General features: G+C 43.3%; 1 protein-coding gene across 1 annotated transcript; it reads right to left on the bottom strand.

Annotated features, from left to right (window-relative positions):
- Nucleotides 1-270: 270 nt before the first annotated feature.
- On the bottom strand, nucleotides 271-6,364 carry CIMIP5 (ciliary microtubule inner protein 5). The gene is made up of 3 exons (XM_090031370.1): nucleotides 6,108-6,364; nucleotides 2,650-2,689; nucleotides 271-763 (listed from the first exon to the last, which is right to left on the bottom strand). The coding sequence occupies exons 1-3, from the start codon at nucleotides 6,362-6,364 to the stop codon at nucleotides 572-574; spliced, it is 489 nt and encodes a 162-aa protein (XP_089887496.1). The 3' UTR covers nucleotides 271-571.
- Between the last annotated feature and the right edge of the window lie 14,429 nt (nucleotides 6,365-20,793).

The raw sequence follows: 20,793 nt of genomic DNA on the forward strand, positions 1-20,793 counted from the left end.
CCTTACTGCAGAGCCTCTGGTTCTGCACTGGGTTCCTGCAGCCTATCAGTTTTCTATGAACTGGTCTCTCCTGTACACTGTTCAGTCCCCAGCTCCCTGTTAAAATTAGTAGACAGAAAACAGCAACTTACCACTCTACAGCCCAATGATTTTTCAAAATTAAAAAAGGAATATGATTCTGCAAGATGTTGTGATCATCTTTAGTTATTTTAGGATCTCCCTATGTTATTTGTTCTCAGCAGATACAAACATTCAGCAGAAGATGCATTCTGGCTCCTGTTCCCTCTAAAATTAATGACAAAATTACCATTTGACTGTGATAGGAACAAGATTGGGCCCTGTAGTCTTAACAATACATATGTTGATCTGCTTTGACCTCTCCCCCAAAGTGAAAACAGAACTTCCTCAAAAGGCTTTCAGGAACAAGGTCCATTTTTACTCTTGAAAAAATGTCATGTGGAGCAATGATACCAGTCTTTTTGGGAAACATTTGATGCATTATCATTCCACCTGCTACATTCCTTAATATGGATTCTTGCAAAAAAATGTTGGTAGCATCTTCTTTCTACCACTAAGAAGGCTGAAGCTCATTTTCAAGTTTCTTCTTTCGTCCTCCACTGTTGATGAAGTAATCCAAGTTCACTAGCATCCTGCCCAATTCAGTGTTCATTCTGCTGCCGATAGTCTGGTTGGTGGTGTTGGGGATAGTTTCAGAAAACACAGATACATATTTTGGTAGTGGTTTCTGCTCCTTTTTCTTGCCCTAGGTAACATAAATAAAAAGAGTGTTACAGATTATGTTTTCAAAAACACATATATTCCATTTTCAAAAGAGACTTCAGCTTTGCAGTGCCCAAATCACTTTGGAAAAATTATTAAGAATTTTGGAAATTTTCTCCTATGTCTTATTCAGTAAATGTACGTGAACATGCTGTGTAGATGCAGTACAATTAATTATAATTAATTGAAATCAAGGAGAATCCAATCATGTTCTGAGAAGACTGACCCTTATTCTCTGTTGAAAGGAATAAAAATCCCAAACAATGATCTTCTCCAACAGAGCAAAGAGAGGATAGTTTTTCTAAATATTAAATTGAGTACCCAGCATTTTATGCACAGCTTTCATCAGAAGGCAGTTTCAGATTGTCTCATTGAATTGTCTGCTTTTTAATTGTGTTGTCATTCATTATCTTAAAGTATAAAAGGGAGGGGTAGTCCTGTGACTTTATGTAGGCAGTTTCCCAATGATTCCAGTAAGGAGGTTTCAGTTATTCCAGTGAGGAGTAATCCAGAAGGGCTGTAGGACTGGGACCAAAATAATTGGGATGCACATTTGTAAAAATACCTGCCCCCCTCTCCTCCCCTCCCCTCCCCTCCCCTCCCCTCCCCTCCCCTTCAAATACACGATTCTGTTTGCAATCAGGACTTACTGTCCCCATTTGAAATCAATGTTGTTGTTTTTTACTATTGACTTTCACGGAAGCAAGACATTCCAGGAAAATTCATTGACTTCAACATTTCACAGGCTATCAGTCAAAAGGGAACGTGGCCATATTGTGGCAGTGATGTTTTTTCTTTTTTTTTTTTTTTTATGTTTCAGCTTCCTTTTAAATCAGGGGTGTCTAACTTTTTTGAATGTGGGGCTGGATCATGAACTTTTTATCACCCAGTGGGCTGGCAGCAGCAGGTGTTTGCGCAGCCTGCCCAGTCTGGCCACGGCCTGGGGGCACAGGGGTCAAGGGGCACCACCTGACCCTGTGTCCTCCCTGCCACCTGGGTGGCCTCAAGGATGCTTCCACACCTGTGCGCCTAGGCTTAGCAGCCAGAGGGACATGTGGGGACCCTACAGGGGGGTGCAGGATGTACAGGGTCTCCCCCCTGTTCCCTCTCCCCCAGGGCAGCCCAAGCCCAACTGGCAGGGCTCCCTCCCTCCCCAGGGCCCGTGGCTCACCACCCCCAGCGCAATGTCTGCGGGTGCGGGGGGAGGCGGGAGTGGTGCCAGCTTCCCACCCTCACAGCCACAGCAGCAGTGGCAGCATCCTTCCACGCCAGCATCTGCACCCCCCACTCCCGCCCACTGCACCGTGACCTGCTCCAGCCCACGCAGCCAGCGGGGACCAGCGCAGGGCGGGGCTAGCATGCAAATGAGGAAGGGAGGGGCAGGGCTAGGAAGGGACACCATGAAATGAGGGGGGAGGGGAGGAGCCGCACTGTGTCAGTAACGTCAAGCCGACGTGGTCCATTAGGAAGCTGCTGAGGGGCTGGGGGAGGGACAAAGGGTGGGAATAAAAGTAAACAGTGTTTACTTTCGTTTCCCACAGCACCTCAGGCCTCAGAAAACGGCTTGGCGGGCCGCATGGCAGCCCGCGGGCCATGTCTTAGACAAGCCTGTTTTAAAAGCTTACCCGCTTATGGGTTTTGTTAATTATTTAAAAGAGAACTGGAACCCACATGTTGCATTTCATCTGTTTAGCACATATATAGCAGATGACTGGCGCTTCACATCTCATATTTACTCCCAGCTCTTAATCTTAAAGCATTTGACAAATTACGTTCAAGAGTGTTTCAATTTAAAAAGTTTGCCTACTTCAAACTGTTACAAACCAAAAGAGAACTTGTGTTACACTTAGTAGTTTATCTCTAACTTACCAATGGGTCGTAGTCCTTCAGGAAACTCCAATTTTGGTACCTGGAAATAGAACTCAAGATTTTTACTTTAGTGATGTGAGCCTATTAGGCACTTTATTTGTTATATTCTATTTTTGTAAATCAACTGAATGCTGTATCTCAGAATCACTGTTCTTTGTTGGTTGCAGTTTTATTTTAAACAATCCATTACTTTTTGGTTTTTCTTTCTAAAAGAGAATTGAGCAGACACAGTGTCAGGATTGGCCAGTTTTTGAGTGCTAAATGCTTGCCATTCCTGTGTGTGTCTTCCTGAAGAGAAGGGTGTGTTAATGGAAGACCCCAGTCCCAGTGTACAAATGCATAGTAAGAGACAGTATGCGTATTGAATAATAAAAAGAAGAGTTTCTACTTGTATGTTATGAGGAAACACTGTTCATTCCACAGGAATAGATAATGACAATAGTGTCTTTGCCTTTTAATATAGACCATATTTTGGAGGCTGTTTTTCTCCTCCCCTCTCTCTCTCCCTTTGTCTTCTCTCATAATGCCAGGTTCTTTTACTAAGTCACAGGACCTGACCATTATAATACAATCTTTTTTTAGAACCAAGCTACAATTTCATCTTAGAATGAATCCAATTTTTAATTTGCATTCAACTTAATTGCAAGCTAATCATTCAAGTTCTTATATCATGCTCATCTGAAGTGAGCAACATTGTGGAGGCAAAATATGGGACACTGTCCTGGATGTTCTACAGCCAGGCAATGAAACAAGCACTTTGCCACTTCTGGTGCCAGCTAGTGTAGATGCTTTAATACAGCATGGCAGACAAGGGAATCTGGTCTTTTAAGGGACAGTTACCGCCTGCATCAGAAGCAGTAGAGCTGCATTCATGTGATGCCAGGCAATGTGCAGATGTGTCCTCTTGATAGACATTACCTTGTTAGAAATATTATTAAAAATGCATTATCAATAGTGTTGTTAGAACAGCACAGCTGCTAGCTCTCCCTGTCTCCTTGGTGGAAGAAGGGGGGTTGGAGATTGAAGAGAAAAAAAAAACTACTAAGGGCTCTTTGTATTAAGGTATCACTCTCTCTTTGTTCTGCAAATTTACTATCTCTTTGTTACACTAAATCACACTTCCTTTCATGCCCCCTACATTTCTCAGGGTAGATAAGAATAATTGCTATCTTGTCCTTGAGTTTGAACTTCTTGTAACCTAAAGTACTTTCTGAGCAAGCGCAATTAACTAATACATATAAGCCTATCCGCCCCGCATACTTAAGTAGTTAATTATAATACACATGCGATGTATGACGTGACGTCATTTCATATATGTTTGTATGAACCGGAAATGAATTGTAAGAGTTCCTGCTTCTGTACACGTGCTCAGGAGAGAGGGGATAAAAGCCTGCTGAGAAGTGTTCCCTGCGGGCAGAGGGTTTGATCTTTTGTCTTCTCTCTCTGACCCTATTTGCAAATATATACCTTTTGTATCACCAACAATGTATGCCTGAAGGATCATTAATATTCATGAGCCTCCAAAGAAACGAATCGTGATTTTTACATCAACCTGATGCTGATTCAGGACCAGTTTTTCAGATTTGTGATAAAAATCCCATTCCAAGAGTTGTTGGAAACACTACAATAAAGCCCTGAAATTTATGACTGTTTCCTCTTCCACCCACCTCTCCCCTGCCCAGCCCCTCCCCCCAAGCATCCTCTCTAAAGTGAAAAAGCCACACTGGTACAAGTGTAATTTTGCTGGTATTACTATGCCTACACAGTAACTAGGGGTTATTGCCAGCACAGATATCAGGTTTATGCCTTCTCTTGGAGCATGATTCTGTAGCCAAGTGGCTTGGCCACTCAGCTGAAGTAGCAGAAGGCCTAGAATCTGGTCTCTGCTCCTGTTTCTGTATTTGAGGCCTAGTCTCCATGACTCTGGAAGTCTTTCTGACCCTGGGCTCCTTGGTATGGGCCAACCCAGCTATGCTGGCAGAAGCCTCTAATATAGACCTAGACCAAGCTGTATGAGCAAGTAAGGGCAACTACCTGCAACAATGTTTTGTGCAGCCAGCAGTAGAGCTACAAGCCTAGTACTGATAATCAAGAACCGGATTCTGTTGTCTGGCTCCGCTACCAACTTGCCGTATAACTCTGGACACATCCCTTTACAGACTGTGCTGAGTTTCTGCATCTTGAAAATGGAGACAGTTTACCTTTCTGTAAGGTGCTACAACAGCTATGGAGGGAAAGTGCTATTATGGCATTGATAAAACAACAATGATAAATACTATAATAGGAATGATAATGATATGTATTTGCATTCCTGTACTGAGAGAGGCCCCAATTATGACTGGGTCTCCATTGCTCTGGGCATATATACTATATCTGTATCCGGAGGTACTAGCAGTAGAGTAAAGCTTGGGCCTCTGCAATTTAACCCATTCACTTGCAGTCTGGTTTTGTTGTCAGGCCACTAGCAGGCAAAGGACTTCTCTTATCCTAAGTGCTCTGTGTGTGTGTGTGTACATGAGTGCACTCGTGTATATGTATGTAGAAGGTGGCGGGGGTGGATCTGGAACAGCTGGTAATATTTCTTTCAGCTCTGCCTCTAGGAGAGATAACAAAAAAAATTAAAAGTAGGTCACTGAAAAAAGAAATACTGACATGGTTTTTACTTACTCCAAGAAGCTGAGGAGTAAGATAAATTACCAGAAGTTGTATTTCCTCATTCCTATTAAATCCATCTGAGCGCCTTCTCCTCTCCTTCCTCCCTGGTAGCTGGGTAAGGCTGGCATACAATTACAACTCAAGCCAACCTTGGTTTTACAACAGATGTTCTTGTAACCAGCCTGTTTATGTTGCACATCAGAGATTTGAATTCAGATATTCTGAGAGGCATCTTAATGCCTGGTTCTCAGCAGTGTATACCGCCTGTCAAAGCATAGTTTATGACCTGCATGTGCTGAACACCCTGCTGATGTATTAGTAACAATGGGACTTTCCCTGTGTGTATGTCTGCATATGGGATTGTGACATGCAAGAGATTTACGGATTTGAAATACAGTAATTTTTGGCGGGACAGGCTGTCCAGGCTCCATTTCAGCCATTTCCAAGTAATAGAGGACAAGCAATAATATCACTCTCTGTGATAAATTACAAATGCGTCACGACAGCCTGGCTCTGTGGAACTCCACATAAAGCTGAGCAGTATCCAGCATGCTGTCCCTTTGCACCTCCATTACAGCTCCAGCCTGACATGCCAGGAGATACTTTACTTGTGCGTGTTTGAAAAAAGAAGAAAATGGGAGAAATGTGGTCTTAGCAGCAGCTGGATTCACAGGCTCATAAAAAGCCTATGTAGTGCAAGTCTTTCCACTGATATATCGAACTTTGCATTAGGCCCTTGCTCTGTGGGGAACTGCAGTAGCACTGTTAAGAGGGGAATGTGATGTTGGACTCAAAGTACTTACCAACTCTTTCTTCCCCTCCATTCGGCCTCCACAAACTCCCTCCAAATCTTGTCCTGTCGAACCTGGTCCTGCAGCAGGGCTCCTCGTTCTTCCTCCCGGGCCCGGGCTGCCTTGGTGGCTGTAACAGCTCTTCCAAGCTGGGTGCTGCTGAAAGCAGGAGATGAAGATGAGGATGAGGCCAGTTCCACCAATGATTTAGTTGCTGATAGCTGGTACCCAGCTGAGGTGTTTCTGAATCCGGGCGATCTGCTCCCCATTGTGTGTGTATCTGCTCTTACATAAGATGGTGTCACCACTAGGTAGGTTAAGAGGAGATGCTTGCCAGAACCATCCACCCCACTGCTTTCTCTCCTCTGATCCTTGGAAAGTGCAAGTAAGAGGACAGCTCCCTCTGCGCCTGTGTACTATTTTTATTTCCCCTTTGGTTAAGCAGCACTTTCTACTAGTAGCTTCACTATAGCAAGAATTTTGCAAAGAACACTTGTTAGAAGAATAAAGATCCTGGCTGTAAACAGCAAATCCTAATGCTCAGCTTGAGAGACAAGTCAGCGTTGGGTGCAGTTGAGACCACGCTCCCTGTTGCTTTCCCAGTCCCCAGGATAGGTGCTGAGCTAGTAGCAGTCTGCTGCAGAGAATGATGTTGAGTTTGTCAGGGTTAGGCTTTTGTTCTGTTTGTGCAGCAGAAATAAACCCCCTGATGACTGCTGGTTTCCTCAGTGTGTTTACTGTTGCCATTGGAAACCAGGCTGGCTCATGAATATTCATTGATAAGGGAGTAGAAACTAATGGAAGCAGCTATTGGGATCTTGACTTTGTACTACTCTTCTTAAGACAGAGTTGCCTTTTCTTTAAAATAAGCAAGGACTTCTTTCCCAGACCTGAGGAAGTTCATTTTGTGTCTACATGTTTTTTCTAATATCTCTCCTAACTAGTCCAATAAAAGATATTACCCAAGAAACTTCTTGAATATTTTCTGGATCATCACAGCTTCAGTACTCCAAATCTACTTTCAAATAAGGTCCTTCTGTGAATCAGCCTTAGTTTTACACTTTGGAAAGCCTCTAAATTTTAGGCCGAAGAAAGAAAACAACTGAGTAGCAGCCCTGGACAATTGATAATCTGTTCTGGAGAGCTGATATTACTTTCTTACAGCTTTTTGAGAAAATAGGACACTGGCTGCTATAAACCCCTGGACATGCTGTGGCTAATACACTTAACTGGAGACTGAAAACATACAACTGCCTCCTGCCTTATTTGCCTGGTAAATTGAACTCACTGTATATTTCCCCTACTGAATAGTTTTACTGGATGAAAACTAAGATGGGGGGGAGGGCTCATGGTATACACAAATATTAATTCAGTGAGTGGTGTTAAAAAATGAACAATTTCAGAAAGTCAGATTGTTTCACTTAAAAAAATCAATTTTTAATTTCTAAATGTTCTTGTTTTGAAACTTACAAAAAGATTAATTTTTTAAAAGGGTGAAAAAACTGAAAGCAAAACAAAATATTTCATTTCAGATCAAATTAAGTTTAGGGTTCGTTGGCGATTTGTCTTTTCTGGGAAAAAACAAAAAAAAAATAAGTGTTTGTGGTTGACCCCAAATAAGTTTTTCTTCTTTTTTTTTTTTTTGGTTTGGCTAGCAGACCACCATTGTATAGGCAAGTACCAAATGAATGCACAGTACCCTGAGTTACTGCACAGGAGCCTATGCAAATGCCTTTTAAGAGATGCTAATGGGCAGTAGCCTAATACTGCTGCACAGTAGGGTCTCGGCACAGTTTTTGCTACATGATGCTATTGCACAGTAGTATCAGGCTACTGAACAGTCAGCTTCTCATGTAGACGTGCCCAGTGTATAGGACTGGGAGAACAGGGTTCGGAAGTCATAAAAGGAAGTAGCTATATACCATTAATATGTAGCAGGCTGAGTTTTCAGGATCCTGTTTTGGATATTGTTCTGAAATTTCTTGCTGCATGCCCAAATCATTCAGTTGTCATTTAACAAAAATGGTGTCTTAGAGGAATGCTTGCAAACAGTGCCCTATTTTCCCCCAGTTATTACACGCCTTTGTAATGTTTATGATTGCTAAGCAGTGGACAGCCCTGTAGAAGGAGATGACTGACTGACATATCATGTGTTTCCTTTTGTGGCACTCTTTATAGGGTTATAGTGATGTTTTCTGGGGCTTGATATGCTATGAATTTTAATGTGACCTGATTTTAATATGCCTATGTATTTTTGGCTGGGGAAGGGGGGAGATTTTTATAAATGACTCAGGAGTCTGTTGAATGTGGTTCCTTCAGCAGTCCTGTATCTAGATTTTGCCAGTATAATTAATTCCTAGGAAGATTTTAAATTATGTTCTTTATTAATAGATATCCAACAAGTAGTGATTTGAACAGTAAAATATTACTGGAAAAATCAAATGTATGTGAAGTGCTTTTTCCCTAAAAAAAAAAATATTGTTTTTTCCCTACAGGTAATTTTAACTTGACCACAAGAGGGTATTGTCGTTTAAGTTATGCAGAACTTAAACCAATAAACTGTAACATGCATTGTCTTACTTCTAGTACGTAAGTTTCTCCAAAATGACCATTTAAACTACATAGTAGTGAGAAGAAATGTATTTTTTTAAACAGCGTCTGCTTTATTGATCCAGCAGCAATTTCTGATCTGCATTTCATAGAGATCATTTTAGTTGGTGAATTTGTCACTGGGATCTTCATCGCCTAATGGTGATGGAATGAGAAGAGGGAACCTGCACTGATTTTATAGGAAGAGTAAGAACTTACTAATTAGAAAGCATCTCTTCTTTAATATTTAATGAAAATCACTTGAAAAATACAAAAAATAATTTAATTTTTCTACTGCAGACGGAAAATAATATCAGTACAGAATTTGGACTATGGGCGTAGGGAAGGAATGAAGATTATTATGAAGTCCACTTGTGAAAAGTCAGAATGTACTGGGATATGGAATTAAAAAAAATTCTTTCCAACCTAAGGTCCTGATCCTGTATACAGAACTGCAGTGCTGGATCCTTGTGTTCAGGCTGAGCTGTGTCAAAGTTGGTGAGACTCTTATTTGATACCCCAAGGGTAAGTACATATATTTAAAAAGCCCGAACCTGAATTGATTCAATCTTTGCAGGTTAGTCTAACCTGGATAGATTGAACTGATTTGCAAGTGGTTAGGCATTCACTTTTGTATTCAGGAAATGCAGGCATATGCCTGCATTGGCTCAGGCTAGAAGCCAGTGAGTACTAAAGCAAGCCCTCCCTTCGCTTCCATGGGGCTGAGCTGAGGGGGAAGTGGCCAGGCCCTGGCAGGTCTTTATGATTAGGGAGGTGTTTAAACCCCCACCCTGGCCTGCACTGTCCCCAGCCAGGGTGTGCTTGGAAGGGGAGGGGGCAGCAGCCCTTGCCAGGCTTTCCTCCCACCCCCAATAACCACTTAAGGGGTGGGAAGTGTTGCCAGACCCTAGATTGCACTCTGAGGCAAAGGGTGGGGAAAGAGGAGCTGTTGTTGTGGAGTGCGCGCATCTGTTGATGATATTGGATGAACATTTCAGTGTTCCTCTTCTTCATACTGTCTGCAGCTGTGGACTGGAAGTGAGTGGCACCAAGTCCTCTCAAAAGTGCCTCTGCTGTCTTGTTCTTTGGGGTGTGCACTGCCACTTCCCGAAGAGTTGACAAGGGCAGTGTGACCGACCATGTGAACTTGTTTGTCCCAGGCAGACCTTCTGCCACCTTCTTATTTTGCTAGCTAGTGCTTTGTATTTGCTTAAATCTCAAACTGACAGCACTGACAGGTCCCATTCATTGCAAACCAGGTCATTTCTCACACCTTTTTCTTTCTCACCCTCTCCTACCACTAAAGTTTTTTTGGGATAGTTTCCTGTACAAATAGGCAGGATGCCAATGGCGTACTGTGTGTTTCTGGCGTTCAGGGGCCAATGCTTGCCTTTGCGCCCTCCCCTCCCCCCCATCCATGACCAATCACCAAGCTGGGGGGTCCCCCAGTGGCAGAGCCTGGAAATGCTGGCAGCAAAACCAGAAGTGCTGCCAGGGGACCGCGTAATCCCTGGAGGGCCCAGCCAGTGCCCACACCCCAGGCCCATGCCTGTACGCCACTGCAGAATGCATACATTTTTCTAAATCCAAAATATTCCTAAATGTTTTCTGCTGTGTTTTCTGCAGTTCAGAGCCTGGCAGTGGGAGCTAGAATTTGTCACTGAATTGCATTATGCCTCAGCTGACCCATCTGTAAAACAGATGTGCATACCCTATATGGGGTCACTGAGAACTGGAGCTTTATCAACTGAACAGAAGGGCATAGAAGCAGAATGGTTAAAGCTTTTCACTATGGCTTCAAAGGTATGAGTTCAAGCCTCCTTCTGGATTTTTGCCAAAGATGCCTCTCATTCAACCTTAGTCATTTGGGCTGAGAAGTCAAAAGTAGCTAGACATGCTAGCTACATAACTTTCTTATGAGCCATTGGGGACAGAAATTGGTCAGCCTTAACCGCATTAGTCCTAAGGTCTGCGAGGATCAGGAGCGCCTTTGACCTAATAACAGCAGAAATTACAGAGCATGGGTGTGAGCTATGACCATCCATGGACAAAGTTTTCTGGGTTGCTGCAGGTGGTCAATGCCCCAAACTAACACCATGGCGAGGAATATCAGAACTGTAGGGACTCACAGATCTCACATAGAAAGTTCCTGTGGCCCTCATACCTCTCATCTTCCCAGAGAGTCCGTCTTCCCACCAGGTTATTTGGGCTGGACAGGAAGGTAGAGTTATTTCCATTTTAGGACTGTAGAACTCTAAAGGATTAAAATTAGAGAAATTTTCCTGCTGAAACCACAACATACATGTGTGTGAAAACCCTGGTTTCAATTGATAAGCATTTTTCACTGAAAAAAAAATTCATAAAAGACAGGTAAGTTCTCAATTATCTCTAGGCAGACAAGGTTCTTTTGGTAAATCTGATACCTTTTATTAGACCAACTCAGTTACCTCTAGTGTTTTTCTAGAACAGTGATTCCCAACCAGGGTGCTATAGAATAGGAATCTATAGGAATCCAAATAGGAAATCCATTTCAAATAGGAATCCACAGTGTTAAAACACTCTAACCAGTTGTGGTCCGAGTTCTTTGCAAAAGAAATATTGCTCAGTTATGTTTCTATAGTCAAAACAAGTCAAAACTATTAGCTGTGTTCCCGAGGGAGTCCTGGCACCCAGCTTGCTGGATTTACAATGAAAATCTGTGGGGTCTGCTCATTAAGAGGCTACTACTGTTAGGACAGTTAGGGTAAAAGATTGGGACATGCTGAGTTTGAAACACATAAGGGGATCAGCTTGTGCCCTAATGAACTGTATTGACCCAGTTTGGCTCAGTTGTGCCCTAATGAACTGAATGCTGGCCCATGAGGGTGTCAGCTGGACACTCAGTTGGATTCAGAGGTATTCTGTTTACCTGTGTCCTTGTGACTGCCTGCAGTGTATTGTTACCTTAATGAACTGATTCCTGGCAAAGGAGGGTGTCAGCCTGTCCATGTTGATCAACCCAGCCGGGTCAGGTGTGTCACGTTAATCTGCGTGTGTTCGCGCGTGTATGACTGATTTGGTGACTGAAGGAACCCAGCCCCATTGAAACCGAGTGCTGCAAAATAACTCCACTGGGGGTGAGGACTTGCAGAAGGGAGATATACAGCTCCGTATAGAAACACCAGTACACACAAGCAGCACATTGATAGAATTACAAAGACCCTAGAAACATATCCTTAATAAATGAGTGTACCCCAAAGTGATGGGCAAATCTGGTAACAGCTGTCATTTTCCTTGTGCCTTGAGTCTAAAAATGTTGAGAGCCACAGTTCTAGACGATTTGCAGAGAAGAATTTGCTACGTCAGTAATTGCAGCAGAAAGCAGTGGGTGCATAGCCTGCTGCAGATCCTTGTCCCAAGAGTGCAAACACGCTCATTGAGCTTGCAAGTTCTGAGGAAACCCTTCATCGCCTTCACACTTAGACTATGGTTTATGGGCAGTTAACTGCCAAGCTTAAATGAGAAACATGGATGGACAACAGGCAAAAAACTTAAAAGCCCAAAGGCAAGAGGAGCCCAGTGACCAAAACTGAGAAATGCAAGTTTGTGTGGGAGTAGTTAGGGAAGTTTAGACAGGGGTGTCCCTTTTTTCTGTAAGGGTAGGGGCTAAGAAGAGAAGACAACAGTAGCTATTGAGGCAGCAATGGAAGTGACCTAAAGAGAAATAGAGATAATGATGATAAATGCAAAAGTTAAAGGATATGTTATTCTATAGTAGTACCTGAGAGAAGTTGCTTACATATGAAATATCATCGGAGAGAGAGCTCATAGAAGAGAAGGCTTTGACTTCATTTCAGTCCCCAGAGAAGAAGGGGGAAGCCATGAAGAATGTGGAGCATTCAAAAGCTTGTCTAGCTCTCTCTCAACAGTGCAACTGGTCTGTAATAAAAGATATCACCCAAAGAAATCCTTGCTCTTAAATAATTCCTGGGCCATCTTGGCTACATCATTCTTTAATACTACTATGTTAAAATAATGAAAGTTCAATAGAGGACTGAAGACTTCATACTGTGAGTCTTTCCAGGATATAACTGTTAGAAATCGAATATTGTTAGAAATGCGCAGCTTGCATCTTGCACCTGATAAGAAAGAAATACCGCCCAAGGCTCCTTTCTCCCCCTCACCCGCCTTAGCCTTTCTCATGCTGATTGCAGAAGCTGGAATTCAATTGACCGTGGCCTTGGGGTATGAACTTTTGGCGAACTGTTGTAGTGTGGGCATGCTTAATGAGCTGATGCATATTTACCTCTCCGCCCTGCATACTTAAGTAGCTAATTATACTATACATGCGATGTATGTAATGATGTAACTACATGTATGCTTGTATGAAACGGAAGTAGCTGTAAGAGTTCCGGTGTCTGCACACGTGCTCAGGAGGGAGAAGATAAATTCTGCTTGCAAACACAATTAGTTTGTCAGAAGCTGATTTGGGCATCAATGCCCCACTCTGACCTTGTTTGCAAACAAATACAACCTTTTGTGCCGACTGATGACTGTGTGTCTGTGATTTTTGCAAGCCTCCAGAGAAACGAACCGCTTTTTGCAACATAACCAAGGGGGGCAATTTGTGGGGCAGAGGGGACAGCAGCCTAGCAGCTCTCCACCCATTCCCCCTGGCTCTTCTACCCCTCTTCATCCCTTTCCACTCCCATCCTCATTCACCTGTTGCCCAGTTGTTCCCAGCTGTAGGTGTCCAGGGCAGCAGAATCATGATAGCTGGTCCACCTGGGAGCAGTGCCCTCTGGGATACTAGAAATTGGTGGTTTATACCCTTCAAGTATTTCAAGGCTGTTATAAAATCTGTTTTTTTCCAGATTAAATAACCCTGTTCTTTCAGCCTTTCCTCATAACTCTGCTTCTTAGGCCCCTAATCATTGCTGTTGCTCTGTGCTGAGCTCTTTCCAATCTGTTCACATCGTTCCTGAAGTGTGGGGCCCAAAACTAGATGCACTACACCAGGTGAGGCCTTATCAGCACTGAATAGACTAGAAGAATCACTTCCCTTGACTTGCAAGTGGCATTGCTGCTAATAGCACCTAGCATGTTGTTTACCTTTTTTGTAACAAGAGTTCATATTCACTTATGGTCTACTGAACCCCCCCGGGCCTTCTCTGCAGGACTGCAACATAGCTCATCTATGTTGAGCCCAGTCAGCCCTGGCCTTCCAGAGGGGCTGAGCCTGGTGGGGTACAACTGGAGCCCTAGGTGGGGTGCTGCCAAGTCAGAGCCATTGCTGGGAGCTGAAGTCTTAGACCATGAGCTAAGACTGAGGGTACAGTCCGAGGAAAAAGGGAACCAAGGCTGTAACAGCCAAAGCTCAATATGTGCTTGGAAGCTGGATGGAGCGGTTCTTAAAACGGAAATGCCCGAGGGGAGAGCACAGGCCCCAGGTGGGGTGGAACTAGCTGGGAAGCCAGAGATGAGTGTGGAAGAAGCCAGTAAGATTACCCCTAGCGCCAGGGACTGCCTTTCCAACAAACCAAGATAACACTAATTTCATGGCAGATGAGAGACTGGAGGTGAGACAGGTCCGGGTAAGAGCTGGCAGGTGGATCGGACATGGGGAGATGGTGGACCCCGCAGGTATGCTACAGTCCCTTACAAGCTGAACAGCATTGCTTTCAGTAATAAGTGGCTAGGGGCTGCAACTCCATGGGCCACACTGGGGTGAGCTAGAGCCTTTGCCCTGGGCTGCATACTGTTTCCCACCTTAGCCCCCTCCTGTACCACACAGAAACCTCCTCCTCCTGTACTATGCACTCGTGCCCTTACTCCACCTGCCCCATTGTGCACCTACCTGCACATGCCTGTACCCTCCCCCACCGCTGCCTTAGGCACCCATGCCCCCTCCACTGCTGCACCATGTCTGCCCCGCTGCACTGTGTGCAGCCTCGGGCTCACGCACAGCTGGTCTTGTGCCATGTTGGGGTAGGGGCAGGTGGTGAAAACCAAAGGAGGGAGAGGGAGCCCTGCAGCCAGAGTGACGGGGGGAAGCAGCAGGCAAGCAGAAACTCAGGAGCTGTAACTTAATCCCTTGTGGGCTGCTGGTTGGGTAGCCTTAACTTAAGGACAGAGAATTTTAGAGTGTGTGTGAAATAACAGGCAGCATAGTGGCTTGTGAACTCTTACTGGTGAAGGCCCTGGAGCAGTTGTATTGCTGTGCTATTGCAAGACTGAATTTTGTAGTCATAAGTTGAAAACAACTTTCTTTGTAGTTGATGTCCTATAGAAAGCATATGACACTAAATCAGCCCAGAGGCTGTGAAGGCATAGGGACTGCGAATGAGCAGCAAGGCTTCATTATTCAGCACTTGATGCTCATAATTTCCTAAGTAATATTCCCACCATTAGAGGGAGCGAATACAATTACATAATAGGGAAACATTACTTTATTTTTTCACTTCCTCCTGCACGGTCTGCTGAAATAATTCTAAGGGAACTTTATTAGTTCCGGGAATAACATAATCACCCAGTTTTGAAGGGACTACACTTGATATCAATTTAATACAGAACTATAGTAAAGTGGCAGTCTAATCTACACCCACTAACACAATTAGTTACTACAAACTGGCAGGTGTTCAAATTACACCAGCTGAGAGGAGATCTACTTCAGATGTACTACAGATAATCTGATTTGTATTGGTACCTCTCCCATTGTTTCTCTTTCTGTGTGGTGTAGTATTCATGTTGGACGGTTGCATTGTGAAGTATATTTCAGCTGTATACGAGGTTTTATTTTAATTTTCAAGCAACCTGTTTATAGCTCTTTTCACTAGCCGGTTATGTTGTAAAACGTTTCTTTAGGAACCTAAATATCAATTTAGGAGTTGAAATTTAGGAAACTAAATTTAAAAATGTAGACCATAAATTTTATTTGTTCTATAGCAAAGCTCTTTAATGTTTCCACTATATTTTCCTGCTAATATGATATATGTACAATTTGCTTGTTAAGCCTGCAGATTGTCATGTAAAATCCTCACAGTTCAGGGCATAAGCTGAACTAACTCTAAATATTGGGAGTCAGGAGGAAGCTCTTTCACCATGCAAGTTTTCAATAATTGTGGAGTTCCTTGCACCCTTTGACAGTGTGTCCTGTTGATAAGACACTGGACCACGTGGTCCAGTGGTCTCATTTGGATCCATAATACCTTTGTCTAACCTTATGTCCAGCGTACATTCATTACTGGTCCATGAGATTTATTTAGGAAGTAAGTGACTGTGCCCTGAACTCATAACAAGGAATCCAGGTTTTCCATTTCCCATGGAAAAACAGAAAAAAATGTGGATATCTCTTTTTACCTGAGGAAAAACATGGGTTTTTAATTTTAATGGAGAAACATGCAGATTTTGTACTTTTGCATAGAGCTCTCTGCAGACTAGCAGAGGTCCAGCCTGCAACAAGAGGCTGAAGGGAATAGGAGGATGGTGGTCAGGCAGGGGGCACCATGTGCATGTATATACACATGATGCCAGGCAGCCTGGAGAGTAGCTCCTACAGGTAAATTGAGGGGGATGGGAAGATTGAAGTCCCCATAGGCAGGAAGTTGGGCAGGGCTGGGGCTGCTGCCCAGCCAAGCGGTGCCTGGGGCATGGTGCCCAGGTGGGAATGCACAGCTGCAGGGCCCGGGCAGGGAGCGGGATGGGGCCATGGGTGGCTTGTCTCAGGGACAGGGGATGCTGGCTCCTCACTGCTGCACACACTACTGGAGAGGGAAGGGGGACCCATACCCCCAGATCTATGCATGGGGTGAGGGTGGGCTGCCTACTGCTGGCTTAGGTTCTCCATCCTGCTGCCCTTGATCGGGGCCTGTGCAGCCCAGCGGGCAGGACCTGGTGCAGCGGGACCAGGCAGGGCAGCTCTTTGCTGCTGCAAGCCCCATACTGCCCTGGCAAAGTGTCCCCTGTCCACCCTGGAGCAGTGGGGCCAGTGGGGTTGTGACCCTCACTGCTGTGGGGCAGGCAAGGGGTGCATTGCCAGGGCATTGATGGGCTCCCAGCAGTAGCAAGGAGGGCAGTGGCAATTTCACTTTGTATTGGTAATACAGCTCAACTTTGACCCAAAAATTAGCATTGTAGAAACAGTCTTAGAAAATGTAAGAGGTTTCCAAAATTAAAAATAAAATCCTATAGAAATGAAGCCTGAGAGAAATTTGCCATGCTTTAAAAAAAAAAAAAAAAAAGGTGGGGGGGAGGGAAAAGCTGTAAATGGCAAAAGATGGCATTTAATGTTTTAAATTGTAATAATTGGAGGTATTGGGTATTAGCCTATCTGTCTTTGGAACATTCCTGTTTCAGACATTCTTAAATTTATTTCATAAGCCCAAGATGATGACACTGATATATAAAATATATCATTTAAGTATTGTCCCAGTCTGCCTGTTGGAGGAAAACCCTTCATTAGATTATTATTAATATCCCAATTATTATGATTGCTCTGAAATATGAACAGAACTCCTGTTTCACATTTCTTCTTCTTTTTCTTTACTTACACAATGAAAAAGCTCTAAGTAAATCTCAGTACAGCCCCTGGTAACACAGCAATAAACTTTGGTTTTGATTCTTTTTGGTTGGAATGAACGTATCGTCGTTAGAGTAAAATTATGGCTTTAAAAATTCCTGGAGCAGCTCCCACTGAGTTCAGAAGGCCAGAAATTCACATTCAATACTAATGGATGTTATGAGGCCTGATCCTGCCTGTACAGCATACTTTTACCTCTGCATAAAGGGGAACTAAGGGTATTTCACATCTTGTTGGATGTGGTCTGTTGTTAAATAGCTCAAATTACTTAGTGTTTTCAGTTGAAATGGATTACTGTTTTTAATGAGGAATCAGTGGAGGAAAAAGGCAATTCAGGAGGTGTTACAGAAGAGAAGAAGCTTATTTCTTTAGTTCTGCACAGGAAGAGGAAAATACCGTATTTTCTTACATACAACACCTTTTTCCAAAAAAATCAGCCCCCCTAAAATTGGGGTTTGTGCATTAAGTGGGGAAGCTGATTTTCTGCCCAGAATAGAAGCACCCTACTTTGATTCCTGTTCCGCAGTACAGCTGTTGCATTACTATTTAGGCAGCTGAGGGAGCCTGTTGATTTAATGGCTCATTGATCTTCTCTCCAGAGGTATGAATAGTCTGTCCTTTTTAATGGTCTTGATGTGTTTCACTAATCCAGCTAACCTCTCTTAGGGCAATCTTGCAGTCTGCTAGCTGCTCCTAGTCTCTCTCCTCCTATTTTAAAGGCTTGGAGACTCTAGCTCTTCTCAGAATCAGAGACCCAGCCTTGGGCTGGGGACAGACATTCAGAAAGGCCAAGCCGGAATAGATTCAATCTTTGCAGTTTAGTCTAATGTGCAGAGAGTAAATCAGTTTCCAGGTGGAGAGACATTGCCATTCCCTTTATTTCAGGGGATGTTGTATGCAAGAAAACATGGCAGTATTTTCTATTTACATAATATGTCTGTTCTGTTAGTTCCTATCAGGTTTCTGTCTAACAAATTTTTGGCACACTTGAGTTTTTTTTCATGTGATAGTAAAGAAAGAGAAAATTCAGCTCTTTACATTATTAGTGCAACTCCTCATAGAATTAAATGCTTCTTTCTGCACGAGTCAAATCACCAGTTGTCATTAGAAGCAACTTCCTTACTAACTTTTAAAGTACCAGTCTTTAATTCAACCAATGTTATAGGACTATCCTGAAAACCTGGGTGTCTGAAATTAAATGAATGAAATATATTCGCTGTACTTCTGTATATCTGGTTTTATTGACATATACCCTCTTATCAATTAATGAGCATAACTGAGAAGCAGCATCTTTCTTGCATTTTACATCTAGAACAAGCACAGTCTAAAAACGGAAAACTATTTTGCTTCTTTCTAGCTACAGGATGAGGATATTTCAGAGATGCCTTACTCTTGTACTCTTGTGAAAAATGGTTGCTTTGAAACCTCAAACTCACCATGAGTACCACTGCTACATTTTTATAGAATTATAGAAAATTTGGGTTGGAAGGACTTCAGGAGGTCATCTAGTCCAACCACCTACTCAAAGCAGGACCATTCCCAACTAGATCATCTAGCCAAGGCTTTGTCTAGCTGGTAGTGCAGCAGAAGTATTGCTGATTGCGACTGCAGAAACTTTCAGATTGTGCCAAGTCTTAATGGCACTGTTAAATTTCAATGAAATGCTGGCAACCATACATTCGTGTAAAGTAAATGTAAAAATCAGTCATATCGCTACCTCTGTTCTGCCCACATAGCTCTGGTTCTATAATTTTTTTTTCTAACCTGACACATGGCAAATATTTGTTTGGAAAGTATATTCTAACATGAGTAGCCTATTCCCTTTGTGTGCAAACTTAAAAAAATAAAAACAAAAAACAATACAACCCCTCCAACCCACCCCCCAAAAAAACCCCACAGTAGCAAAGAGAACTTGTTTGTACATACCTTCCTCGTTGGTCCGGCAAGGTCAAATTATTTTTCTGAAAATAAGGACTTTGTTGAGCCATGTTTAACACAGTTTGGTTCGCTTCTGTACTTTGGGCTTTGTGGATTCCACTGTGGTTATCCTTGGTAGCACAAAGAGCTAAATACTAAATAGCGTTTGAGCAAAAGATCACACCATAGCAACCCTCTGCTGTTTACAGTTCAAATATATTTCTGTTGTCCATAACAGTTGAAAAAAAGCATATTTGTTATGAGGGAGTTTCTAAAATTGTAAATTAGTTGGTTTTAATACTGTAGAAGTACCATCATACAGGCCCACTGACAAGTAACTTGGCATCAATACTTAAATGATGAAGCGATGAAGACTCTTTGTTTGGTTGGTTCTTTTTTTTTAAAGAACCTGTCTGTAAATGATGCCCATTTTGTAGGAAAGAGCAATTTACAACTGAATTGTGGAGATGGGCACAGCAACTCTAGACACGATTAAGGCTGAAATTTTAAAAGCTCTCTTAGCATTAGTCTAACTGTGCCTGCTCCCATTAAAATTTTTATTAACTCCATTGTCCCTTAATGGCAGCAAAGTTAGCTCAACAGGCTGCGTTCCCATGAGTGGAAATGTGCGGCTTGCAGCACCTCAAAGGCTTCTGAGGTGCTGCAAAATGCATGTGGCATACGTAAATTGGTTTGCTGCACTGTATATTTGCAGCATGGTGGCAAAATTTAAATACCGGGAAATCCTGTTTTTTTGTTTTTATTTTGCTTTTTTGTTTTGTTTTGTCTTGTCTGTCTTGTTGTTTAAGTGCAAAGAGAGTGGTACACAGGGAGCAGCGTATGCTACCTGAAACCAGAGCCTGGCCAGACAGAGCCATGCTCCAGCTCCTGGCCAGGCTCTGCATGCCTGGATCACTACCACTGCACTCCCAGGGGGACTCCAGGACCTTGGGTAAGGTTTCTGGGGCCAGCCCAGGTACTGGCCCTAGCCTTTCCTACCTCACCGCAACTTGCCACATGCCAGAATGCATGCAGGGGCCCTCCCTAGGGACAGCTAGCAGTGTTACAAATATGTCCCCAGGGAAACGCATGTGTGCACTCATGGGGATGTGCCCACAGAGTGCTCTTGAAAATCCCAACTGAATTGGTTCCCACATCTGGTCAGATCCTGCAGCCCTCACATAAGAAATATCCTTTTGACTAAACTGGAAGCTTTATTTGGGTAGAGACTGACAGCTAAAGCCATGAACTATGAAACTGTCTGAAAGTCACAGCTGCAAGTATCTGTATGCTTTAGAAACTTTAGAAGTAGATGCTTAATCAACCTCTTCCCAGACTTTTTTCTTTCTGAAACTGTGGCCATGATCCCCATTAGCAGGAATGTGTGCTTTGTGGTGCTTCACTGCAAAACACAAACAGTGCATGTGAACTGGTCCCCCATGGGGGCAAAATTAGATACAGGAAACCCCTGGGATCTTAAAGGGGGTGGAGCGCAAAAATAAAAAAAAGCAGCACTGTGCACATGCCACCCAAAACTGCAGCCCAGCTGGCCAGAGCCATGCTTCAGCTTCTGATCAGGCTCTGTGTGCCTGGATCACCACTACTGCAGCCCCAGCAGGTCCCCAGGGCCCCAGG

Source organism: Crocodylus siamensis, chromosome 1 (genome assembly GCF_052110815.1).
Source record: "Crocodylus siamensis isolate JL-2025a chromosome 1, ASM5211081v1, whole genome shotgun sequence".
In the NCBI taxonomy this organism is placed as follows: Eukaryota; Metazoa; Chordata; order Crocodylia; family Crocodylidae; genus Crocodylus; species Crocodylus siamensis.